Raw genomic sequence first — 27,428 nt, 5'->3', positions numbered from 1 at the left:
ATAATTATGGTCTGTAGCGAGTGATGGTTTTGCATATAGGTTGATGGAGGTTAACGAAATCCTTGATTTGGTGGTTCACATTTGAATTTGATACTGAAGTTTTTTGCACCATTAAGATGCGTGTTGGTAGTTGACAATGTTTTTGGGAATATGTAGTATGAATGGATTACAAGTAATTATTCAAACTTACAATATGTGCATTACGTTTATTACTTTGTGCATTATTGTTAAAGATGTTTGCATTATTCAGTAATAATGCATATTACATCCCACATAATGTAAACGACACGATACATAATGCAACTTGTAAAACAAACAATGCACTAATACATTATACAGTACAATAAGCTAGAGGGATGTAAAATATGTTATTTGATTTACGACTTTCTTTAAGCGCCGAAAGATTATCGATATTCAGATAAGTATTAGGTGCAGTACTATTATTTATGATGTGCATTACGTCTGCATCCAATGGCATTATTTGCAATATAGTATGCATTATGACAATTTTTTTGTGTATAGGGGTGAATATGGTTTTGTAGGCCTTAACATCCGTGCAATTTGTAAGTTGCTAACGGCACACCCTAGGGTTAAACAAGAAACGTGTGCTAAACATTGAAACACGACATATCTAAACCCTAAATGAATGATGCATACTCTCGGTCCTTCATTAATTCCTCCAACGTATTATGCATTACACAGAAAATAGATATCATTATGCACATTTATTTGGTGCATTATATGTATCCTTGCACCTTTTCCATAACTTTATTCGGTAAAATATGTAAATTTCAAAAATACGTGATGTTTATATACGTCAGTTACACGCTCTTTTACAACTTCCATATAATGTGTAAGTACTATACCCTAGCCCATAGGCTTATTAAACCCTTGGGTTAAACAAGAAACGTGTGCCAAACATCAAAACATGGCACATTAAGAGCCTTAATGAACAATTTTAACTTACTTAGCAAAATACTAGTAATTGGAACAAGAAATTTCATAATTTCAATTCAGAAAGAAAGGACAATATACAGAAACAAATAAAATTAGAAATAAAATAATTTTAAAATAAATATGTAGACATGAAATTAGTAACAGAAAGCCTATGCAGCAAAGCAAACTGTGTCGCAAGGCCTGTTCTAGTTAATTTATGCGCACAAAAACGAAATATCAAGAAATTGAATAAACTCCTTAACATTAGATACCATGGGCATAGATAAATCAAATACTAATTCTTGATAAAAGTGTTTGAATCAACAGCAATCTCAGTCGAAAGATGGTGATTTTGTATTTGATAATCACTGGATATCAGTCAATTGACAACAAATTGCATCACAGATTGCCATTTTTTACATCAAGTTTAAAAAATGGCATTTCAATCAGAAATTGGAAAAATAAATGAATTTTTGAGATACTGATGAGAGATCAGATGGTAGTGCATGAAAGTATTCATCATTCAAACGCAGAAATATATCTATATGGGTAGATTATCATCATACCTCTTATTCAGATCTCGTGAATTCAAAGACACATGAACAAAACGAAATAATTAGAAGAAGAATCAGAATTTCAAGAGTCAATCTAATTTGTAGAATTAGATCGAAATAAATCATCACATAGATCTAAATCTGCAGATTCAATCACGAATTGAAAAATATTTGAAAAATTGGGAGTGGATTTGGAATCAGAATTTGAATTGTCAATCACCACGCCGGTAACAGACGACACTAAACAATTTAGCAATGATCGGATATCCGATAATTGCAAGGAATGGCTGAGCGAAATAATCAATTAGAGAGAAGAGAATTTTCTATAATTCACGTCTGGAGCGAAAAAAAATTGCAGAGAGGAGAATAACCGTGAAGATCTTCAGAGGAGTAAATTAAGGAAGTTACCATAACTACCAAAAACACTTATTACGAATTTAGCCTTTTCCGATTTGTTTAGTGATTATTTTAATTGATTCAACCCACTCATTTAGGCCCTAGGATTTAGTAAATCAACGGCTATGATGAAGAAGGAAATAGGAGGAAATATAGAAAAAGGAAATGAATACATCCCTATATATATATATATATATATATATATATATATATATATATATATATTAAACTTTCAGGAAAATCATTAGCTACTTAGATTTGATGACTAAATTCAAATTTTAGTTATTCTTCATTATTGGATAACCCATGTATATAGCATAAGCCATGACATATGGTATTAAATAATTGTTGATAACAATTGCTAACTGGACTTGCTTAAATTAAGAATATACCTTCATATAGCTGATTCATTGAATGTCAATATATACATATATATATATATATATATATATATATATATATATATATATATAATATGCTAGAAAAGCTTTCAAATAAATACATAATATGCTAGAAAAGTACATACCTTAGTTAATCCTCTGCCTTTACCTTTAAAACTCGAAAATTCTAAAGTGTAGGAGCTCTCTCTTTCTCTATGATGGAGTACGTACTAAACAAGCCAGCACAAAGCCCAAGAAAGAGTATCAGTTCGGCATGACCAAAGAGTTCGGCTAAGAGTTCAGTTCGGCACAACCAAAGAGTTCGGCCTCAGCCTACAGCTCGGTAAAAGCCAACCAATCAAGCTCTGCCCTCAGGTCGGCATCAAGCTCTACTCTCAGATCGGCAAAAGCTGCTCGGCAATAATTCAGCAGTTCGGTCTCAGTATTCGACCGAACTAGGAGATAGTGGACTCATGCAAGATTTCCACCTCCGCTACACCGACGATCTATTTAGTGGTGTCAAGCAGTCATTAACTCATGCAGGATAGTGGACCCATGCAAGGTCGCCACGACCTCCACGACATCCACTACCTAATAAATGCTGCATGCCACGATCTTGGTTCAATGTATAAATAGAACCTAGGTCAGATAGATTTTCTTCTTCTGTTAACTTCTGTTAAGCTCTCTAGAGAGAAAATAGCAAATAGCAAGTCTGTATTGTTAGCTGTAGAAAACAGATCAAGCAATACAACTCTGCCCTCTTTTCTTCCCGTGGACGTAGATTTACCTCAGTAAATCGAACCACGTAAAATCTCTGCGTTTTTCCTGTATTCACTAACATCAAAAATTCGCGGCTTCATCACTCTACTTGGTTTAACCTCTTCTGAATCCTTTTTTTTCATTTTTTAAATATATTTTTACTTTAAAATAAAATAACCGCCTTACTATGAAGCTTAGGTTACACTTGATATAAAAGTGACACGTATCTATTACCAAACCTATCTCATAAACTGGACTAGTATAAAGAATTATTTTCTTTTCTTTCCCTACTCTCCCTACGTATTACTTTAAATCCCATGCACACACATAAAACTATATTGTACTAAAATATAACTAAATAGTGTATATATATGCACACATAACTGACTATTTGTACATATGTAATACGTATATATAATATGCAAGTGACTTTAATTAAGTTATTCATCTAACTTTATAATTATGTTTAGAATAAATAATTTTATTTATTACTACTGAAGTGGAAAAAAAAAAGATTCTTATGATACCCACATAATATGTATATTATGTCTTGTCAAAAAAAAAATATGCAATAATGCAAAATGATGCATGTTCAGGTCAAGGATATCACAATTCTTCCCCCCTTAAGAATTTTGTCCGCAAAATTCATTTCTTTCTAATTTGCCGTGCGTAATAAAATTGCTAGCCCGTAAACAGATGTGGATAGTTCTTTCTCACCTTTTCCTCTGTTTCCCAAGTAGCCTCTTCGACCCTGTGATTCTGCCAACTAACTTTAACCATCGGGATCTCTTTTCTTCGCAATTGTTTAACCTGTCGGTCTACAATATTAACTGGTTCCTCAATATAACTAAGATTCTTAGAAATCTGTATATCAGGATCTCTCAGAACATGTGACGGATCAGATCGATAACGTCGAAGCATGCTGACGTGAAAAACATTATGAATCTGCTCTAACTCCGGAGGTAATGCTAATCTATACGCTAACGGTCCAACTCTTTCGACAATATCATACGGCCCAATATAACGAGGACTCGGCTTACCTTTATGTCCAAATCGCATTACTCCTTTCCAAGGTGAGACTCTCAAGAAAACTTTATCTCCAACCTCATATTCCATCTCTTTCCGATGCAGATCATAATAACTCTTCTGTCTGTCTTGTGTCGCCTTCATTCTGCTTTTAATGATATCAATCTTGGAAACAGTTTCTTGAACAATCTCTGGCCCTTCTAGAATCTCCAAGCCTTCTTTATCCCACTACCGGACTTCTACATTTTCTGCCATATAATGCTTCATATGGTGCCATTCCAATGCTACTGTGAAAACAGGACATGATACCGAGGAGTGATAAAGCGAATTTTTGACCCTTTTTCCACCCCAAAAAAATGCATACCAGATCACATACCACCCGTAATACCGTTCGTGATCACCGTGAGGAAGCTAGTCCAGCTCGCAGGTCTGAAAAACGGCCTCGGGAGACATCTACCTCCGGTTCTCACGAAGGAGGAACAAGCCACTCCAGGAGCCATCGCACCGAGTCTTCCCAGCAGCCCGATTTAAATGAAGCTGTCAAGCTGTTCTTGGCCGAGAAGCAGGAGGAGTTCTTAACCTTCCTGCAGAAGAGCCAACAGCCGGAGAAGACAACGGCGGATTCTCCCTCCTCATCCAGACATGAAAGTCACTACCGCAGTAGTGACGTGTCTTCCAGGAGAAAGAATCCTCAACCCCGACATGTTCCAGTTCCTCCTCGGTACCGGAACCACAGGAGAACTCCATCTCCTCCGTACCGAAGAGATGTCGGGTTCGCTATGTACGGAGCATTAAAGACTCCGTTCTCGGATGACATCACCCGAACTCCTTTGCCGCGGAACTACCGGACACCGTCAATGACTTATGACGGGCTAGAGGATCCTCATGACTTCTTGGGACGCTATCAATATAATATGGCGAACCAGGGTCTCAATGAGGTCCATATGTGCAAGCTGTTCCCCGAGCTGCTCATTGGGAACGCCAGAAGGTGGTTCGACAGCCTTCCTCAAGGCAGCATTAGATCCTACCGAGATCTAATGGATGCTTTCCACAGGAGGTTCTTTCAGAAAGCGGAAGCCCGGATCACTTCGGCTCAGCTGCTTTCTATACGTCAAGGTCGCGACGAAAAGATCAGCGATTTCTTGACGAGATTCCATAAGGAATGCCTACAAGTAGATAATCTCAATGATCTACTTGTCATTTCGGCATTCCAAAATGGAATCCTGCCCGGAGCTCTCTACAGAAAGCTCGTGGAGTGCGGTCCGCAAACAGCTCAAGAAATGTGGGACATTGCGGACCAGTTTTCCCGTGCGGATGAGGCAGACCGTCGAAAACGGTCTTTAGACAGCTCATCCCGAGGAGACGAAAAGAAGCCCGATCATAGCGATCAGAGGCTTCCTCGCCGAACTCCTTTTGAAAGAATTCAAAGGGCACCGGTACAAGGCAGATTGGGACCACGTCTCAATCCTGAGAAGCCGCCCGCTCAGTTCGTACCCTTAAACAAGTCAAGAGCGGAAATTTTCGAACTACATTCCGATATGTTCGAAAAACCAAGGCGGATGACGAAATCGGCCACGCGGCGACCTCAGGATCAATATTGCTCCTTCCATCAAGCCCACGGACATGATACCGAGGAGTGCCGAGATTTGGCTGCAGGTATTGATGTTCTTGTGAAAACAGGAACGTTAAAAAAATATCAGAGCAAGCAGCCGAAAAAGAACAAAAGGCAGAGAGGTGCGAACTGCAATCCTCAGGATCCGAAAAGGCATGAGGATCCTGAAGACGACGACGAGCCGCAATACGATGGAGTAATCCTGACTATTGATGCTCTCCCTGCCGGGAAGACTAAGTCGTCCCTAAAAGCAGAACGCAGAGGTTCCAATCAAGAGGAGCCAACACATAAAAGGCTGAAGAAAGACGAAGTGATTACATTTTCTGATGCCGATCCCGTCCCAGCCATCTCTCCTCACCAAGACGCTATTGTCATTCAAGCCGGAGTGGCAAACAAACTGATCCACAGAGTATTTGTGGATACAGGAGCGTCAGTCAGCATTCTTTTTAAAGAATGTTTCGATAAAATGGAAGTGGATCCAGCTCGGCTCAGTCCGGCTCCAATTCCTCTGAAAAGTTTCGCCCAGGAGGACACCCGCCCTGAAGGTATTATCAGCCTTCCGATCACAGTGGGAAAAGCGCCTACAAGCTCCAATACGATGATCGAGTTCTTTGTGGTGAAAGCTCGGTCTCCGTACAACATCATCCTGGGGAGAGACTGGCTCAACACAGTTCGGGCCGTTTGCTCTACTTATCACCTCACCATCAAGATCCCCACTAAAGGTGGGATAGCGGTCATCCGAGGTGATCAAAAGAGAGCAAAAGAATGTCTGCAGATTGCGCTTAAAAGTGCCGAGCAATCAGTTCGGCACCATCAAGCATAGCAATCACAGCAACCGGAGTCAGAGGCAAGCGAGATGACCGAAGTCACTTCAGAGCCGAACTCAATGACCGTTCAGTTATACGAAGATGATCCATCCAGAAAGGTCAAGGTCGGCTTCGCAGGAGCGCCTCTACTCCGGGAAAAGACCATTCAGCTCCTCAAGGAGTACAAAGATGTCTTTGCATGGTCTCCGTTGGACATGACCGGAGTGCCCCCCGAGGTAATCACTCATCGGTTAAATATTGATCCTTCAATCCGGCCAGTAAAACAGAAGCAAAGACTCTTCGCGGCAGAAAGAAGCCAAGTCATCCATGACGAAGTCCGCCAATTACTAAAAGCGGATGTACTATTCGAGGTGAAATATCCTTCTTGGGTGGCCAATCCTGTGATGATCAAGAAAAAAGAAGGAGGATGGCGGATGTGCATAGATTTTACCGATCTAAACAAGCACTGTCCAAAAGATTGCTATCCCCTTCCGAATATAGATAAAAAAGTAGAAGCTTTGATCGGCTTCGAAATTTTCTGTTTTCTTGATTTATACAAAGGATATCACCAAGTGTTGATGGATGAGAGTGACGCTCCGAAAACAGCTTTCATTACCGATTTCGGCATTTTCGCTTATAAAAAGATGCCATTCGGTTTAAAGAATGCCGGGGCCACTTATCAAAGGATGGTAGACAAGCTTTTTCGGCACCTAATCGGAAAACAGGTTGAAGTGTATGTAGACGACATAGTCGTCAAAAGCAAAAGCACTTCGGAGTACGAAGACAACCTCAAGTCCACTCTCAACGTGCTCCGAAAAGCCAACCTCAAACTCAACCCCCAAAAATGTACCTTTTTGGTAGATTCGGGAAAATTTCTGGGTTGTTGGGTTTCAAAGGACGGACTCAAGGCAAATCCCTCAAAAGTTCAAGTCGTTCAGCACATGGCAATGCCGAAGTCCATACATGACGTGCAAAGGCTAACCGGATGTCTAGCCGCACTGAATCGATTCCTTTCCCAAGCAGCCGAAAAGCAACTGCCGTTCTTCAAGGTGTTGAAAAAGGCACCAAAGTTCGAGTGGGGAGCCGAGCAGAAAAAGGCCTTTGACGAGCTCAAAAGTTATCTAGCCGAGCTTCCTATTCTCTCTGCTCCAACCGAAGCCGAAGTAATATTCTTATACTTAGCGGCATCAGATCAAACCATCAGCGCGGTGCTTGTACGAGAAGAAGGCCTAAAGCAGTTTCCCATCTACTTTACAAGCCGAGCATTAAGAGGTCCAGAAACAAGGTATCAACCTCTGGAAAAAATTGCTCTGGCGTTAGTAAATGCAGCAAGGAGACTGCGGCCATACTTCTATGCTCACAAGGTATGCGTCTTAACCGATCTGCCTCTTCGGCAAGTTTTGACCAAGCCAGAAGCATCAGGCAGAATCGCCAAATGGGCCATAGAGCTGGGAGAACACTCAATCGAGTACCTACCTCGGAAAGCCATCAAGGGACAAGCCTTGGCAGATTTTCTTACAGAGGCCAAGTTCGATCAAGCAATCCCTGTCATTGCCGAACAGAAAAAGTCTGCCAATGCCGAACTAGCACAGCCCTTGGAATCCGAAGTAGAGCCGCCAGACTGCTGGAGCGGATTCGTAGATGGAGCTTCAAACAAGATGGGAAGTGGAGCTGGTATTTTACTCGTCGCTCCCGACGGACACGAGGTAACCTACTCACTTCGGTTCCTATTCCCCACTACTAATAATGAAGCCGAGTACGAAGCCCTTCTTGCCGGACTCCAGTTAGCGCAAAGTCTGCTCGCCAAATCTCTCAAAGTCCATTGTGATTCACAAGTCATAGTAAATCACATGTTGGGTACAAGTGAAGCTCGTGACGAGAGAATGAAGAAGTATTTGGACAAAGCGCAAAGCATCAGCCGAAGTTTCTCCTATTTTCGGATAATCCGCGTTCCCAGAGCGGAAAATAGCCGAGCAGATACCTTAAGTAAGTTGGCCTCAGATCCGAGCTCAAAGGCGGAAGAATTAATGCATCGAAGCATTGATGAAGCCGAGGTACATTCAGTATCCAGCTTGCCGAACTGGATAACGCCGATCTTGCAGTATCTGGATCAAGGACAATTGCCCGAGGATAGGAGAGAAGCTCGGAAGATCACGTGCCGAGCACTTCGGTACGAACTTCATGAAGGAGTCCTCTTTAGAAAGTCTTACCTCCAGCCATTATTGCGGTGCGTAGGACCAGAAGAGACGGACTACATCCTCAGAGAAGTTCATGAAGGATCGTGCGGTAGCCACATCGGAGCCAGAGCTTTAGCTAAAAAAGTTCTGAGATGGGGATATTATTGGCCAACCTTGGTACAAGAAGCAGTGCAGCTCGTCAAGACCTGCCCGAAGTGCCAAATCCATGCAAATATCCCAAAGATGCCGCAGACCGATCTATCCACTATGCAGAGCCCTTGGCCTTTCATGCAATGGGGCATAGACATAGTGGGACCACTTCCTCAAGCTCCTCGGCAAATGAAATTCCTAATCGTTGCCGTGGACTACTTTACGAAGTGGGTGGAAGCTGAACCATTAGCTACGATAACGAGCTCGAAGGCATTGGATTTCGTCTGGAAGAACATAGTGTGCCGATTCGGCATACCCCACATCCTCATCTCGGATAACGGGACTCAGTTCACCGACAAGACGTTCAAGAATTGGTGCCAAGAGCTGAATATTCAACAGCGGTTCACTTCGGTCTCTCATCCACAAGCAAACGGACAAACGGAGGTAACAAATCGTATCCTGGTGAAAGGGTTAAAAGCTCGGTTAGAACAAGCCAAAGGACAATGGGTAGAAAATCTCCCTCAAGTCCTATGGTCCTACCGAACTACACCCACAACCTCCAGCGGTGAAACTCCGTACAGTCTGGTGTACGGCACTGAAGCCGTGATTCCGGTTGAGATCGGCGTACCCAGTCCACGAACTCTACATTTCTCCTCAGAAATGAATGATGACGGACTGCGAGCCGAATTAGATCTAGCCGAAGAAAGAAGAGAATTGGCGTGCATAAAAGCAGCCAAGTACAAGGAGCAAGTAGCCCGGTATTACAACCAAAGGGTGAAGAAGCTGCAATTTCAAGTGGGAGATCTCGTCTTGAGAAACAACGAAGTAAACCGAGCAGAAAAGCTGGGCAAGCTCGAACCCACATGGGAAGGTCCGTATCGGGTGTCAGAAGTCCTCGGCAAAGGGTCTTACAAATTAGCTCACATGTCAGGAGAACAGGTACCCCGAACATGGCACATTTCCAACCTCAAGAAGTTCCATTTGTAAGAGACAGTCCAGTCAGTCAGTCTTATGTGCTTTCCTTGTTTTTTATTTGCTCTCTTTGCCTATGTGCGTTTTTGTTTGTCTTACGTGCGTTGTGTCTGTCTATGTGAGTGTCGTCTCTTACAAATGTAACTGAGGTATCTTGTTCTTCGAAGGCTGATCCCCTTCTTAGAACATATACAAGCCAACGATTGTGAGTCAAAGCTTCTACAGAGGATACAAGACCACAATTCAGCTTAAACAAGCAGTTCGTCTAAAACGAGCTGCAATAAGCCAACGATTGTGAAGTCCAAGCTTCTAAAGAGGATACAAGACCGCAATTCAGCTTAAGAATCAAGCACTTCGTCTGAAACGAACTGCAACAAAAGTCTGATTCTCGCGATAAAACTTGCCTGAATTAGGACTAGGGAAAGTCCGATCCACGCGATAAAACTCGCCGAATTAGGACAAGGGAAAGTCCGATCCCCAAATTAGGACAACGGAAAGTTCGATCCGAGCGATAAAACTCGCCAAATTAGGACACAAACCAAGTCCGGTCAAAGAAGAGTTCACTTCATCAGACCGAGGACAAACATCAATTTACCCCGTACCTTTATCCAGAATGCCGAAGTGATTCACTTCGCTTTTCGGGGGGGGTAGTGATGGAGTACGTACTAAACAAGCCAGCACAAAGCCCAAGAAAGAGTATCAGTTCGGCATGACCAAAGAGTTCGGCTAAGAGTTCAGTTCGGCACAACCAAAGAGTTCGGCCTCAGCCTACAGCTCGGTAAAAGCCAACCAATCAAGCTCTGCCCTCAGGTCGGCATCAAGCTCTACTCTCAGATCGGCAAAAGCTGCTCGGCAATAATTCAGCAGTTCGGTCTCAGTATTCGACCGAACTAGGAGATAGTGGACTCATGCAAGATTTCCACCTCCGCTACACCGACGATCTATTTAGTGGTGTCAAGCAGTCATTAACTCATGCAGGATAGTGGACCCATGCAAGGTCGCCACGACCTCCACGACATCCACTACCTAATAAATGCTGCATGCCACGATCTTGGTTCAATGTATAAATAGAACCTAGGTCAGATAGATTTTCTTCTTCTGTTAACTTCTGTTAAGCTCTCTAGAGAGAAAATAGCAAATAGCAAGTCTGTATTGTTAGCTGTAGAAAACAGATCAAGCAATACAACTCTGCCCTCTTTTCTTCCCGTGGACGTAGATTTACCTCAGTAAATCGAACCACGTAAAATCTCTGCGTTTTTCCTGCATTCACTAACATCAAAAATTCGCGGCTTCATCACTCTACTTGGTTTAACCTCTTCTGAATCCTTTTTTTTCATTTTTTAAATATATTTTTACTTTAAAATAAAATAACCGCCTTACTATGAAGCTTAGGTTACACTTGATATAAAAGTGACACGTATCTATTACCAAACCTATCTCATAAACTGGACTAGTATAAAGAATTATTTTCTTTTCTTTCCCTACTCTCCCTACGTATTACTTTAAATCCCATGCACACACATAAAACTATATTGTACTAAAATATAACTAAATAGTGTATATATATGCACACATAACTGACTATTTGTACATATGTAATTCGTATATATAATATGCAAGTGACTTTAATTAAGTTATTCATCTAACTTTATAATTATGTTTAGAATAAATAATTTTATTTATTACTACTGAAGTGGAAAAAAAAAAGATTCTTATGATACCCACATAATATGTATATTATGTCTTGTCAAAAAAAAAATATGCAATAATGCAAAATGATGCATGTTCAGGTCAAGGATATCACAATTCTTCCCCCCTTAAGAATTTTGTCCGCAAAATTCATTTCTTTCTAATTTGCCGTGCGTAATAAAATTGCTAGCCCGTAAACAGATGTGGATAGTTCTTTCTCACCTTTTCCTCTGTTTCCCAAGTAGCCTCTTCGACCCTGTGATTCTGCCAACTAACTTTAACCATCGGGATCTCTTTTCTTCGCAATTGTTTAACCTGTCGGTCTACAATATTAACTGGTTCCTCAATGTAACTAAGATTCTTAGAAATCTGTATATCAGGATCTCTCAGAACATGTGACGGATCAGATCGATAACGTCGAAGCATGCTGACGTGAAAAACATTATGAATCTGCTCTAACTCCGGAGGTAATGCTAATCTATACGCTAACGGTCCAACTCTTTCGACAATATCATACGGCCCAATATAACGAGGACTCGGCTTACCTTTATGTCCAAATCGCATTACTCCTTTCCAAGGTGAGACTCTCAAGAAAACTTTATCTCCAACCTCATATTCCATCTCTTTCCGATGCAGATCATAATAACTCTTCTGTCTGTCTTGTGTCGCCTTCATTCTGCTTTTAATGATATCAATCTTGGAAACAGTTTCTTGAACAATCTCTGGCCCTTCTAGAATCTCCAAGCCTTCTTTATCCCACTACCGGACTTCTACATTTTCTGCCATATAATGCTTCATATGGTGCCATTCCAATGCTACTGTGATATTGATTATTGTACGCGAACTCCATCAGCGGAATATACTTGTCCCATGAACCCTGGAAATCAATCACACAAGCACAAAGCATTTCTTCTAACGTCTCTGACTGACCATCTGTCTGGGGATGAAAAGTAGTACTAAAATGTAGTCGGGTTCCCATGGCTGTCTGAAAACTTTCCCAAAATCGGGATGTGAATCGCGGATCTCTGTCTGATACAATGGATATCGGAATACCACGCAAGCGTACTACTTCCCTCACGTATATTTCAGCCAACTGGTCTAACGAACAACCCCATCGTATAGGCAAGAAATGTGCTGATTTAGTTAATCTGTCTACAATAATCCAACTAGCATCATTCCATTTATGTGTCCTCGGTAAACCCGTTACAAAATCCATCGTGATACGCTCCCATTTCCAAACTGGAATAGATAAAGGTTTCAATAAAACGACAGGTGCTTGATGTTCTGCTTTTACCTGTTGACACGTCAAACACTTTGAAACAAATTCTGCCACTTCTTTCTTCATCTTTGGTCACCAATAATGTTGCCTCATAGTATGATACATCTTTGTTGTTCCTGGGTGCATTGCATAAAGAGCATTATGTGCCTCATCTAGAATCTCTCGCCGAAGATTATCAACATCTGGTACACACAGTCTAGTGCCAAACATCAATGTATCATCTTGTAGAATGAACGGTGTGTCTTTACCTTTTCGTATCTCATTAATAAACTCTACAAACTTTTCATCTTTCATTTGAGCATCTTGAATTCGTTGTCTCAACACTGGTCGGATTTCAAGAGTCGCTATTAACCCTTCACTCGTATCTAGCTGTAATCTTACATTCAAACTTCGAAGAGCAATCAACTCTGATAATGGGGTCATCTGCATGTGTGCTACCATACTGCTTGACTTCCGACTTAACGCGTCTGCAACAACATTTGCCTTCCCCGGATGGTATTCAATGGTACAATCATAATCTTTAAGCAACTCCATCCACCGTCTTTGTCTCATATTCAACTCCTTTTGACTCATTAAATATTTTAAACTCTTGTGATCTGTCAAGATTCGAAAAGTTTCTCCATATAAATGATGACGCCAAATCTTCAAAGCAAAAACAACAGCTGCCAATTCCAGATCATGAACAGGATATGAAACTTCATGCACTCTTAGCTGTCGTGACGCATAAGCAACAACCTTTCCATTTTGCATCAAAACACAACCAAGTCCCTGCCGAGAAGCATCACTGTACACAACGAATCCTCCTATACCTGTTGGAATAGTCAATATGGGTGTTGTAGTCAATCGATGCTTCAACTCATTAAAACTCTTCTGACATTCTTCACTCCATATGAAAGGGACATTCTTCCGTAATAATTTTGTCATTGATCCCGCAATAATTGAGAATCCTTCCACAAAACGTCTATAGTATCCAGCCATACTCAGGAAGCTTCGAACCTCTGTGACTGTAGTTGGCACTTTCCAGTTGACAATTGCTTCAATTTTCTGTGGATCCACTTCTATTCCTCGACCTGACACCACGTGTCCCAAAAATGCCACATGATCTAACCAAAACTCATATTTACTCAACTTTGCATAAAGCCGTTTATCTCGTAGAACTTGTAATACTGACTGCAAGTGATTAACATGATCCTCTACACTTCGCCAGTAGACCAATATGTCGTCGATAAAAACAATCACAAACTGATCCAGAAATGGTTGAAATACTTTATTCATCAGTGCCATAAAAGTTGCAGGTGCATTCGTCAGTCCGAAAGACATAACCAAAAACTCATAAGGCCGTATCGAGTTCGAAAGGCTGTTTTCGGAATATCATCTTTAGCAATCTTAGACTGATGGTACCCTGATCGGAGATCTATTTTTGAAAACACTTGTGCACCGTGAAGTTGGTCAAACAAATCTTCTATTCTCGGCAATGGATATTTATTCTTCACCGTCGCTTGATTCAGTTTCCGATAGTCTATACAAAGTCGCAATGTACCGTCTTTCTTTTTCACAAACAACACTGGCGCTCCCCAAGGTGAAACACTGGGCCGTATAAATCCCTTATCCAACAACTCTTGTAACTGTTTCTTCAACTCCTGTAACTCCATCGGCGATATTCGATAAGGAGGAATTGAAATAGGTGCAGTACCTGGTAACAACTCAATAGTGAACTCTGTTTCTCGATCAGGTGGCAATCCAGGTAAATCTTCAGGAAAAACGTTAGGAAATTCTTTAACAACGGAAATTTCTTTAACTTGGTCATTAACCGTAGCACAATCTACAACATGGGCAAGATATGCTTCACATCCACTTTGAATCAGTTGAAAAGCCGTTGTAGCAGATATAAGACAGGAGGGAACAATCTGTCGATTGCCGTAGAATATCACTCGATCTCGTCCTCGTAACTCTATTACCACTTCTTTAGCATAACAATCTATCTTAGCCCGGTGACGTGACAACCAATCCATACCCAAGATAATATCAAACTCATGTATGAACAAGGGAATCAAATCTGCCAATAGTTCTACTGAATGGATTCTCACTGCACAATCTCGATATACTGTATATACTGAAATAACTTCACCCAAAGGTGTGTGTACACCTAGTCTGTGATCTAGAGGTTCAGGTTCTTTATGCATATGTGATGTGATGACAGGTGATATAAATGAATGAGTAGATTCTGGATCTATCAATGTATATATCATAGCATCAACTAAAGAAAGTGTACCAGTAATGACCTCTGGTGCTCTAGATGCCTCATCCTGTGTCATAGTAAACACACGAGCATGTCCCCGGGGTGTAGATCCATGTGCCTATGACTGACCTCGCCCTCGACCCATAGGTGCACTCATAGTCTGTCCTCTTCCACGACCTCGATTAATACTTGCACTCGATGCTGCGGGTCGCACATTCTGTACTGTTGGTTCCGTCGCTGCTCTTCCACTTGATATTATGTCAGACCGAAGTGGGCATTCCCTATAATAGTGTCCTTGTTGTCCGCAGTGAAAACAACCTCCTTTAATTATTCGACATTCCCCAGTATGTGGTCGTCCACAGTGCACGCATAAAGGTTGTGCACGTGTTGTCATACCAGATCCTCGTCCCCACTCATAACTGAAAGGTGGTGCACGTCCGCCTCTTTGACCCAATGGACCTCCTCTACTAAAACTCGATGCCGACGAAAAAGAACTAGGCCTTTTTGAAATGCTCGAGCTTGATTCACCCCTATACTCCAGTGGTCCCCTCTTTTGTTTTTATATATACACATGTCTTTCTTTCACTAATCTCTCTGCTCGTATAGCCGCTGCACATAGATCATTATAAGTACGAAGGTCTGAAGGTGTGATTTTGCTTCTTATCTCATATATCAATCCTTCTTCAAAACGTCTGCACTTATCTTGCTCTGTAGGTAACAATGCCAATGCATAACGAGACAGTTGAGTAAACTTTACTTCATAATCTGCAACTGACATAGATCCTTGTTTAAGGGACAAAAACTCTCTTTGCTTCTTATCACGATACACTGGTGGCATATACTTATCACTGAACTCTCTCAAGAAGTCATCCCAACTGAGTACTGGAGGATGTATCATAGCTCGTGGGACAGTCTCCCACCAATAGTAAGCATCGCCATGAAGAAGAGACACTGCATAATCAAAACGTTCTTCTGCAATACAACCCATCTGATTAAACACACGCTCTGTCCTATTCAACCATATCTAAGCCTCGGCAAGATCAGTAGTCCCAACAAAGTCAACGGCTCCCATCTTTCGTAGTTCTTTAAAATTTCTACCCATTGGTCTCATTTCTAGCCCCTGTACTTCTTGTTCAACCCTCCTATATATTGGCTGACTACCCTCAGATAATGCAACCGGTGTATGAGATGCTTCTGCAGTTAATGGATTATGAGGGGCGGCTGACCCTTCTCTCCTCGATGACATATGTTCAGGAATATCCATGTTCCTGATAATTCAAATGCAAATGCAACTTATAACCAATACGTATCATATGCAATGCATGGATGCAATGTCCCAGCGGGATCCTTATCCCTGCTCTGATACCACCTAAACTATCACACCTCAACCCCTCTGACGTATGCACTTACTAAAAACAAATCTTCTTATCATAGAAGCAATTAATACATGGGTCTAATTCATAGAACCCCCATATTATATAAGTTCAAATAGATGAGGAGGAGAAGGTTGCCAATATGTGTCAGCCACCGAACCTGATAACGCGTGGGGTTCCTTTAACCCACGGTCAAAACTTTACTGCTATCTTACTCCTGAAAAAAATTAGTGGTTTATATGAGCCACAACTCAGTATATATAAATTTCTCACTTTACTCTCACATGATACAAACATCAAGCATATTATTTTATCAATACACATAATTTAAGACAAACCATTCCATATTCATATGCATATGCCACTCTATTCAGTTTATTATTCTGTAACAGTCAAACCTGGTATCTGCCCGAGATTTCCAATATGATTGACCCGTAGGTTCCATTATGATTAGACCCGAAGGTCCCACTGTAATTTGACCCGTAGGTCCCAATATGTTTGACCCGAAGGTCCCAATATGATTGACCCGAAGGTCCCACTGTGATTTCAGATCCAGGGCAAAACCGTCACAAATCCTCTTTAATTCAATGATTCACATAATCGGTATAATAAACATATCATTTGCACCAATAACATATCCACATCATATTCCATCAAAATATCCAACATATCTAAACAAACATGTCTATTTCAGCAATCAAATATTCATATCATATTCGACCATCAAAATCAAATAATTCATAATCATATCAATTTCATACCATATAATCCAATAAATCACTCCAATTAAACATATAACAATCAACCACATAACACATGTAAAACTAAAAGTGTGATTTATACACACCTGTTTAAGATAGATAATCTGGCCGAGCACTTGTTCCTGTTTCTTGATCTATAGCCATTATCCTATGTATATAACAAAATATACATTATTTTAATATCCCTTTCAACTTAAATCCTACTTTACTAAGAACCTACTTATTTATCAGCTAGATAATATGTACAACATTATGCGTATAGTAATAATTAAGCTTTTAACTTATGTCATTTAATATACTTTATGTATATACGCCCATAATTATTCATCATATATATACATAACCAGGTATGGAGGTTATATATATATATATATATATAGGGTCATGATAAACTACAAACTACAAACTACAAACTCTAATCCTATAGGCCCAATATAATTCATCAACGGTTTATAATAGGTGATTAAATAATGTCAACATTCCCTATAAAATGTGTCACCAAGGGGTAGAATCGGGTCTCACAATTGGACGCTGATTTTGTTGAGATTATCAAATCCCGTATATTGCGTCGTTCGGCTTCACTACATTATTCACGTTACCAAATCCCCTTAATTGCGTCCCTCCTACTTCCCACCACATTCTACCTTTTCCTCTTCCCTCCGAAATCGTCCGTGGTTGCATTCGGCGGAAACATCAAATTGGATTTAGTGTTGAAGTCTACCTTTCTCGCCGGCCTCATGAGCTCTGTAAGACGACGTGGCCAAGCTTCCGCTGATTCGATCGATGGTGAGATTTTCTAGCAAAAAACCTAGTTGTCAAACGTGGTAACATTTAATTTTGGTAATTGTTCGTATTATTAGCCGAAAAACTAATGCTCGATTCAAAATCACACGCCCACCACTGATTTTGCACACTCTGTTGTACCCAGTTTTTTATCTGTTTTTCCAGCAAGACCCTAGTTTAATCTGTTTTTCAGCTATTTGGGTAATTTGGAGTTGTTGTATACATTGTTGCAATATGTTGACATTTTGTGGTGACATTAGTGGAAATTGTATGATTTCAGGATTGGTGATGGTGGTTTATAGCTTTTGTTGACATTGTTGTTGACATTGGGAATTATTGTCTAAGAGTGGGTTGAATACCTCGTTGTTGAGTTTGGTGGAAAATGTATGATTCTGGGAAAGGTGTTGACATTTTTTTATAAATGTCATCATTGTCAACATGTATTCTATGGTGAAAACTAGTGAATGAAAATTAAGATCCTTACTTTTTGAGCAACTAACAAGATGTCTCTAACTTGGAATCTCAAATAAAACTGGACCCCGGGGTTGTTAAATATAGGCCTCTTTTCACAATCACGTGAGGAATTCCTTCTATCTTCGTTTGGAAAGATCTATTAGTTGAAGGGGTTAATGAAATTTGTATAGTGTAATACTTGTAATTTTAAAGGATTTGAAGATACTGTTTAGCTTTCCCATACCTTATTTTCTGTCCTTCCTTTCTTTAACTCTTATCATATCATCTTTGTATCCTGAAGTAGTTGGTGTTGACATTTTTTTATAAATGTCATCAATGTCAACAATTTTGTTGAAATTCCAGCTTGCCTGGAATTAAATCTGGAAAGTACAACAACATCTTGGCTGTGACGTTGATAATGTGTGTTGAAAGTTTCTGTTGACATTGTTCTAAACCTCTGATTTGTTGCAATTTTGTTTACATTGACATTCCGGCTTGCCATTAGATTTTTTTCTTTTCATCAAACATAGGGATGAAAAGGGACTCCACGAGCTGATTTGTTTACATTGACATTCCGGCTTGCCATTGTTCTAAGGCTGGAATAGTAGAGCTTGCATTACCCCTGAACCTTTTTTGCAGAGAGATTTTCTTGATTTTTATATCAATTAAAAGGGACTCCACGAGCTGTCTAGAGTCAATCATCAGGGAGAATAGAACGCGCCTTATGTTGACTTTCAGTTATTGTTGATATTGTTGCGTCTGCTCTCATTGATCTTTTGAAACTTTCAGTTGTTGTTGACATTGTTCTTGACATTGGTAATTATTATGTAAGAGTTTGTTGAAGACGTCGTTGTTGATATTGGTTGAAAATTTATGATTTTGGCAATGGTGTGCTGACATTTCAGGTCGAAACATGTTGTATACATTCTCTAATAATATCTTGTCGTTGAAATATGTTGTCACCACAGAATGGAATACTGTTGCGTCTGCTCTCATTGATCTTTTGAAACTTGCAGTGGTTCAATAAACATGCTACATTGATATTTTTTTTACATATGACAAGTTGATATTTTTTAATAAATGTGAACAATGACTAGTTGAAAGGCACACTGACATTTCTTGTTGGTGGAATGTGTTGTTGACATTTTTTTTTTGTTTGTTTCTTTTGGACATTGGCTTAACTTATTGATGTTTGCTACTTGATCAGCGAGACGTCTAGCAAAAGGAAAATCTTTAGACGATGGTGAGTCAAGTGGGAAGCGGAAATCTCAGGGGGGCGTCCCTGCACAAGCCAAGAGACCTCAGTTAAGGATCAAGAGAACAACTCGTTTTTTCATCCGCATCCTGAAGTCGCTGAACGAAAGGCAGAAAACTGCTGTAAGACAGCTCGGATTCGGTGGACTTCTTGATTTTGACGTGACCTCCGTTCCAGGAACCTTAGCGTATTGGCTATTGGAACATTTTGACCACCCACGGTGCAGTCTTATGCTGCCAAATGATGTTGAGTTAGTGGTTGACGCGAAAGACGTGGAACTTATTTTTGGTTTTCCAAATGGGGGGATTAAAATTGATCGATGTGACCTGAACACTGGCTTCAAATACCTGGAAACTATTCCACTTGACGAGGAGGTTGATGTGCATGCGATGCAGACGAAGGTGCTAGAAACCAAGGTGCTACAAGAAACTGGGGGAGGCGCAATGTTTAAGAAGATATTCTTACTGCTGATGGAAACTGCTCTCATAGAGACATCACCTTGTGGATATGTCAGACCCCGGATTGTTGACATTCCTGGTGATATGCCGAAGATAAAGAAGCACGATTGGTGTAGGTACTTGCTGGAAAATCTGGTGAGGTCACATGAGCTGTGGAAGAACAACAAGTCGAAAGTTTTTAGCGGGGCAGTAGTCTTCTTAGTGGTATGTCCTTCACCTATCGCAGCAATGCTGTCTACTTTTTGATGTTTGATTGACATGGCCGTTTTTGAATTGGATATGTTGTTGACATTCTCTATACATTTGTTTTATTTACTGTAGGCCTTCTACGTCGATCGAGTAGTGCACCGCAGTAGATGTGTGCAACGCGCCATTCCTAGGATAAAGGGTTGGACGACCGAACTGTTAAAAGAGAGAGAGCACGAGGAAATGAAAGAAGATGATTTCGGACTCGGACGAGTGGTTGCACAGTTTGATGTGAATGAACTTGGTAGTGCGAAGATGTCAACAGGAGTGGAGCATCCAGCATCTACTGAAGATGTTGTTGAAAACAGAGATGGTTCGGAAGAATTGGTGTATATGAAGGGTGTTTGGGGTGCAGTCGAACACATTGGTTATGGTTTCAAGCTGCTGGCAAAGGAATTGAACCAAGCTCCTCCAGAAATAAGGAAAATGGACAGCTTTAGAATAACATGTGACACCCTTAGGAGGGCATTTAGGCTGGACGACAACGACGTTGACCCTGTTGAGTCAATGACGCAGACGCAGTCTGCCCAATGCGATGCAGCGGAAGACTGGTCAGCCTTGCAATCTTTGTTGGACGCGGCTGATGAAATGGATATGCTCGAAAACAAGGACGAATACCCAAGCTTCAGCCTCGGCTTCGATGCCAGCCAGGTTAATTATATATTATACGTTCCAAGGTTAAAAATCCGTTGACATACTTAATGAAAGTGTGAATTTTGTTGTATTGTAGGACGGTGACGCTTGTCACCGTGATGCAGAGCGTCGACAGAATACAGACATGGCAGACAATCCAACCAATGCTGGAGAGGCATGTATATATTATTGGAAACTATGTTTAAAATCCGTTGACATACTTAATGAAAGTGCGAGTTTTGCTATATTGTAGGACGGTGACGCTTGTCACCGTGATTCAGAGCGTCGAGAGGAAACAGACATGCTAGTCTATCCAACCAATGCTGAAGAGGTATGTATATATTATACGTTCCTAGGTTAAAATGCCGTTGACATACTTAATGAAAATGTGACTTTTGTTATATTGTAGGACGGTGACGCTTGTCACCGTGACTCAGAGCGTCGAGAGGAAACTGACATACCAGACAATCCAACCAATTCTGAAGAGGTATATAGGCCACAGTTGTTTTTGGTTTAAAGTGATTATTCACTCAATCGTCATAGCTTACTTTGCGTGAAGGCTGACGTGTCGGAGAACGAGCTAAGGGAGCCAGCTGACCTATGTTTAAGTGGGGATGGAGGTGTTTCCCAGGAAGGGGAAACAGAGACCGCTGCCGAATTAGGAGGAGATTGTTTGGATTTTATGACTGGTAGTGAGATTCGGAAAGAGCATGTGTGTGTGGCGAAAGCAGGAACGGTAGTGAATGAGGAGAATGCACTCGACGTGGCGAGGGCTATAGCGCATGATGTTGAGGCGGAGGTATGTAAAAGAACTGAACTTAGTACTGTTGTCTTTAAGTAGGGGTGTTGACATTTACTGCTGGATGTTGTATTTGGTTTGGTTGTAGACGTTTGGCTTAAGTTGTTGACATTGTGAACTTTTACTGTTTTTCTGATGCAGCACGACGCAGTAGATATTGCCATATGTTCTGCTGTGGAAGCAGTGTATGAGCTAGGTGATGCAGCCTTTGAGACCCAAATAGTTACGAGGGGCGTTGACAAGGGTAAATTACCTGTCCGTGAAGATGCTGAGAGTTATCGTGAAGAGAGCACGTTTGCTGACATACAACCTGCTCCAGTGAAGAAAATGAGATTGCCTACGGGGAGAAGACAGGGATCGATGTCAACGCGCATCAGCCCTTTGTGGACTAGAGAAGAGAGGGATTGTTATCAATTCCTGCTTGCAACTCCCTACATGTGGATGTAAGCAAAAAATTGTATGATTATTGGGTTATTTTAACAACAGTTGGTGACTTGAATAACTTATTGTTGAAACCTAGGGATCATGTTGTCTACGATGATGATATGGTGGAACTTAGTAAACAAAAATTCAGCACGTTGAAGCCCCATGAAGCTGTTGATGTTGGAGTTGTGGATGCTTGGGCTTGGTATCTGAATCGCATGGAAGAGAAAAAATCAACACAGAATCCCAAGAGATTGTTTGCCACAACATCTCCTACAGTAAGTGTACTGTTGATATGATGTAATTTGTATTATTTGATTTCTAATGACATTGTGTTACGATTGCAGACATTCAATGTGGTTGAAAGGAGAACTAGTTGGGTTGAATCTGAAGCTGTACAATTATTCTGTGAGGAGATGGATGGTCAATTCAACATGGATGGAAACTTTGATTTCACAAAATATGATTTGGTAATTCTTCTAGTTTAACTAAAAACGACGTCCTCGAAAATGAATATTGAAGCAAGTGTCAATAAAAAAATCCGGCCTCCATGTTGTAAGGGTCTGATTTCACAAAATATGATTTGGGTTGTCTTCGAAATTGAATATTGAAGCAAGTGACATTTGATACTGTTTTTGCTATAATTGGTCTGCACATTGACATTCTGTGTTGTGGGTCTGATTATAATAAAAAAAATCCTTTGTTAACCTTGTTGACATTTGATGTTGTTGTTGACATTGCTTGACTTCTTTCACATATTGACATTCTGTACAGATATTTTTCCCAATCTTTTCAAATAGGCAGTACTATTTGGTATGCTTTTCCTTTAAGACTGGGGTTGCGGACATACTAGACATTGTCGTGCCAGAGAACGGTATTCCAGATGCGACCAAATATGGGCGAGACCTTGGTCTACTTGTAAGTGCACTGTTGATGATTGGATGCATTGAAATAATGAATTGGATGCACTGAAAGAGCTTACATTAACACTTGCATTTTTTTGCAGAGGAATTTCCTCGGTTTTTATCTCGAGTCGAAGGGTCTCAACACAATTTGTAACGTAATAATGACTGAGCAAATAACCCGACTGCTGGACTTGCCCTGGAAGACAACCCAGACCACTAATGACTCGGCAATATTCCTGATGAGGCACATGGAGGCCTACAACGGTAACCCTAACAATTTAAAGGCTATTGGTCTTCAAGGAGCTAGTGTGAGAATTCTGCAGATTTTGAGGGGGAGGTATTGCAGAAACATGCTCCTTGCACCGTTTAACACTGCCAAAGAAAGGTTCTTGTCCTACATGAGTAATTACATCAACGTGACGCCTACTTTCAGAACAGATTATGCGCGACAAGTGAATAGCATGGTGAACAATGCTCCCAGCAGCGAGCAATGCAATCAGCCTGCAAGGAAGAGAAGTAAGATGAAATGAGTTGATCTGGGGATGATGACACTTTTTTTCTAATGTTAATGGTAGTTTTTGGATATTGATATTGAGAACTTTTGACTTGATAACCTGTCGTTTTGTTAAATTAGCATTATGACTTTGATTCAATTTAGTCAACTTGGTATTGCTATTCTCTCTGATTTGATTCTGGCAATGTACTTCTTTTTTAACAAGTTTCATTATGACATGGTGTTGATATTGCTATAAACATTAGGTAACCTTGTTGACATTTGATACTGTTATTGCTATAATTGGTCTGCACATTGACATTCTGTGTTGGGGGTCTGATTATAATAAAAAATCATTTGTTAACCTTGTTGACATTTGATGTTGTTGTTGACATTTGATGTTGTTGTTGACATTGCTTGACTTCTTTCACATATTGACATTTTGTGTAGAGGGGCTGATGGTAGGAAAAAATCATTGTCGACTTACATTCCAGAGATGTAAACAGAATTGGATAAGATATTGACATTGGTTGTTTACAAACATTTTGAAAAAAAGACATTGCATAAGTTGTTGACATTGTAGACTTCTACATTCTATCACAACATGCTTTGTATTCTTATAATCATATGAGCAGTAAGCATAAATCTGGTAAATGACTGACAAGTACAACATTTAAGTAAAATATATTGTAATTGGGAAAAATGTTTAAACTAATGCAAAATTAGCATGACAACAATAACTCTTTAACACTATGTTCTTTAAAACAGTATGGAAATTGAAATCACAAATCCTACATTTTGGATTTTCCTTTCTCCCTACCACAATTCCTTGCATCGTGATGGCCCAATTCTCGACACTTTGCACATCGCCTCTTAGGTTTGTTCTGCAGTATAATAGCCTTTTCAATTGCTGATGCAATTCTCTTTCCAGATCTGCTGCCAGATCCCTTTGTACTCACTACATTGGGAGGGTGCACGTTAACAACACTCGGTCGAGATGCCCTATACAGATTCTCAATCCTCTGTGCTTTATCAGTGGAAGACACTGACGGTACTGTATCCCCAAAGAGTTTTTGACTTAGTTCTTCCATTCCATCGAATAATGCAACAATGTCATCGTGATTGCTCTGTGCTCGTTGAAATAAGAGAAAGTATAATGAATGGAGTTTGGCGGTTACAACTCGTTTACGATCAACCTGTGAAACTGCAACAAAAATATTTCAGTACAGTGTCAACAGAGTTACATAATATATGAACGCATAATGGCAAAAAAAAAAATAATCATTTTAAATACAAACCTTCGGATGAGGATGCTTCCTCACTAGAATCACAGTGGACTGATTTCAAGAATGGCGTCTTTAGCCACCTTGAAACTATATATATATCTGGTATTTCCTTCACGTCATGGTTTTTGAACAACCAAAAAATGTGGCAGCATAAAATTCCACGCCGCAAAAATAACTTACAATCACAGTTGTACGATTCTGTGCCAACTTCGTGGCGGACAACAACTTTGTTTCGATGGCTGTCCGTTATTGTGTAAATCTCGGTATTGTCTTCCATCTCAAAGTGAGTCATTCTGCAGCGTCGATGAGCCTCGACAATCTCATCTTGAACTTGCTGAAAGATGCGATCTGTGTACATATCCGCTGCGTGTTTCTCAAATAAAAACTCCGTTGACAGGATGGGTACTTTTGTAGCATCAGAGAAATCGAGCCTTTCTGATATGTTACGTTGAGCATCCAACGCGCTGTTGTAGTGCATCACAAAGTCAGCAAGGTTGAAGTGTGGTTTTGTGTACCTTTTGAAAAAGCTGTTCTCGGACTCAGAGAATGATGTTGTCTTCAACAACGACCCCATTGGGAAATCCCTAAAATATGCTGGAATCCAATACTCTCGTTGTGTGAACATAGTTGTGAACCAAGATTCGTTTTGTAAACCATATTGGTCCATAATGGTCAACCAAGTTTCTTCAAATTCCTCTGGCTCCAACAATTCAGACCATATACAAGAGTCCAAATCCTTCTTCAACTGTTCGTTGGCAAGTATTCTTTTGGGTACCTTTTCAGGAAGCTTCATCATAATGTGCCACATGCACCAACGATGCCTAGTACTTGGCAGTACATGTTCAATGGCAAGTTTCATCCCCCAATCCTGGTCAGTTATTATCAACTTAGGCGCAAAACCCATACATTCTACAAACTCACTGAGCAACCAAGAGAATGAGTCGGCGCCCTCATTTGAAACGAATCCAGCACCAAACGTAACAGGGCATCCGTGGTTGTCTTTTCCAGTGAATGGACCAAACACCATGCAATACCTATTCAACGAGTATAGTAAGCAATGAGAGTGAGTAAAATGTCAACAAGAGCTCAACACATCACCGGAAATGAGAGCATAATAAACAAATAATGAAACTGTCAGACACAATCTACACGTGTGATTACCTGTTTGTTGAGTACGTAGTATCAAAGGATACAATGACACCGAACATCTTGTAGTTCTTTCGCGACACAGCGTCACACCAAAAAAGACTAAGTAACTTTCCATCACTACCTTGCTGGAATTTGTAATGGAAACCGTCAATGGTGTTCTTCTTCTCCTCCATTTGATTTAAAATCATCTGGACATCAGCGCCTTTCATTTCTTGCAATATGTCGCGCTTGCCGTTCCGTAAATCAGTAACTGTGCAACCCACAGCATCATAGCCACCCAGGAACTCCTTCAATAAATTGAAAGTCTGTGTAGGTCCAATGTTGGCCTTTGTGCAGTCCTGTAGGAATTTATAATGGATATCCCCAAGGTTACGGTTGGATTTCATGTATCGGACGTGCTTTGTATCGACCATATCATGATTGTGTTGGTCTACAAAGTTGCTGACAGCATATCGAGGACTTTCGGAATCGGTTATATACTTCAATGTAATTCTCGCATTGCATTGACACCTGCTAGAACGGCGTCTACGTTTGTTAGAACTACCCTCTTCGTCGACATCCCCCTTTTCACCTTGCCTACTGCACACAATGGTCTGCCATATTTTGACACCATTTGCGTACTTGTGTCCATATCTTCGAGTATCAAACCTACAGTCGTTGGCATATGCTTCATAAAAGGAAATTCCTTCGTCTCATGTTTCAAACACCTGACCAACGAACGGTTTAAGCTCGGGTCTGCAATCTGGAATACCTGCAGCTGTACACATGATAGAGAATCTTCATTAAGAATGTCATCACTGCATGTCAACGGCCAAAATGGCAGAATGTCATCACTGCATGTCAACGGCCAAATCGCACACTATATCAAATATAAAACATTGCTGACAGATTCTGTGTAGAGTATCAGAACAAGCATAAAAAAAAATCTTCGAGTATCAAACCTACAACATTTCGCAATATAACATAATACTTATGCATAATCTACTCAACGTACTATGTCTTCTTCAGTCAAGCACAACAATTTCTACAGTATACATTAAAAAAAATGTACCAAAACAATGACAGACAAATCAGCACAGGGACATCAACCATTTCGAAATCTAACTGCAGTTGGACATACGAAACAGAATCATCATCCAAGGATGTCACCACGGAATGTCAGCGGCCAAAAATAGCATGAATATCATCGCAAACTATATCAGAACCATTGGCAGAATATTTTTTCATGTATTGAAGATTTAAACGACCATTTATTCACAAAAAAACGTCACCAAAATTATGCTACCAACAACGACCAATTCGATACATAGCCTACTACTCAACCTCATTCATCAACTAACGCAGAAACATCAAATATAAACGTCATTGTTTTCAACAATTTGCAACACCTATAGTTCAAATTGTCATGAAAAATACCTTGAGCTTCGTCAAACATC

At 40.4% G+C, this 27,428-nt stretch overlaps 3 protein-coding genes and 2 non-coding genes across 5 annotated transcripts; all 5 read right to left on the bottom strand.

Annotated features, from left to right (window-relative positions):
- Window positions 1–1,261: 1,261 nt before the first annotated feature.
- On the bottom strand, window positions 1,262–1,347 carry LOC121780492. The gene has a single exon (XR_006046036.1). It is a non-coding gene; the product is annotated as a small nucleolar RNA Z196/R39/R59 family (small nucleolar RNA).
- Window positions 1,348–1,422: 75 nt separating this feature from the next.
- Window positions 1,423–1,507, bottom strand: LOC121780491. The gene has a single exon (XR_006046035.1). It is a non-coding gene; the product is annotated as a small nucleolar RNA Z195/SNORD33/SNORD32 family (small nucleolar RNA).
- A 2,199-nt stretch (window positions 1,508–3,706) lies between these two features.
- On the bottom strand, window positions 3,707–4,195 carry LOC121778869. The gene has a single exon (XM_042176261.1). The coding sequence runs from the start codon at window positions 4,193–4,195 to the stop codon at window positions 3,707–3,709; it is 489 nt and encodes a 162-aa protein (XP_042032195.1).
- A 7,448-nt stretch (window positions 4,196–11,643) lies between these two features.
- On the bottom strand, window positions 11,644–12,132 carry LOC121778868. Its single transcript, XM_042176260.1, has one exon. It carries the CDS (start codon window positions 12,130–12,132, stop codon window positions 11,644–11,646), a length of 489 nt encoding a protein of 162 aa, XP_042032194.1.
- Window positions 12,133–15,534: 3,402 nt separating this feature from the next.
- Window positions 15,535–15,963, bottom strand: LOC121778866. Its single transcript, XM_042176259.1, has one exon. It carries the CDS (start codon window positions 15,961–15,963, stop codon window positions 15,535–15,537), a length of 429 nt encoding a protein of 142 aa, XP_042032193.1.
- Window positions 15,964–27,428: the final 11,465 nt, after the last annotated feature.

This window comes from Salvia splendens, chromosome 19 (genome assembly GCF_004379255.2).
Source record: "Salvia splendens isolate huo1 chromosome 19, SspV2, whole genome shotgun sequence".
Classification (NCBI taxonomy): Eukaryota; Viridiplantae; Streptophyta; class Magnoliopsida; order Lamiales; family Lamiaceae; genus Salvia; species Salvia splendens.
The sequence above is the reverse complement of the archived record's forward strand: the minus strand, read 5'-3'. Positions and strand labels throughout refer to the sequence as shown.

Bases quoted from the DNA above. Each gene is read 5' to 3' on its own strand.
- LOC121778869 (XM_042176261.1), bottom strand. From the start codon at position 4,195: ATGAAGGCGACACAAGACAGACAGAAGAGTTATTATGATCTGCATCGG.
- LOC121778868 (XM_042176260.1), bottom strand. From the start codon at position 12,132: ATGAAGGCGACACAAGACAGACAGAAGAGTTATTATGATCTGCATCGG.
- LOC121778866 (XM_042176259.1), bottom strand. From the start codon at position 15,963: ATGGGTTGTATTGCAGAAGAACGTTTTGATTATGCAGTGTCTCTTCTT.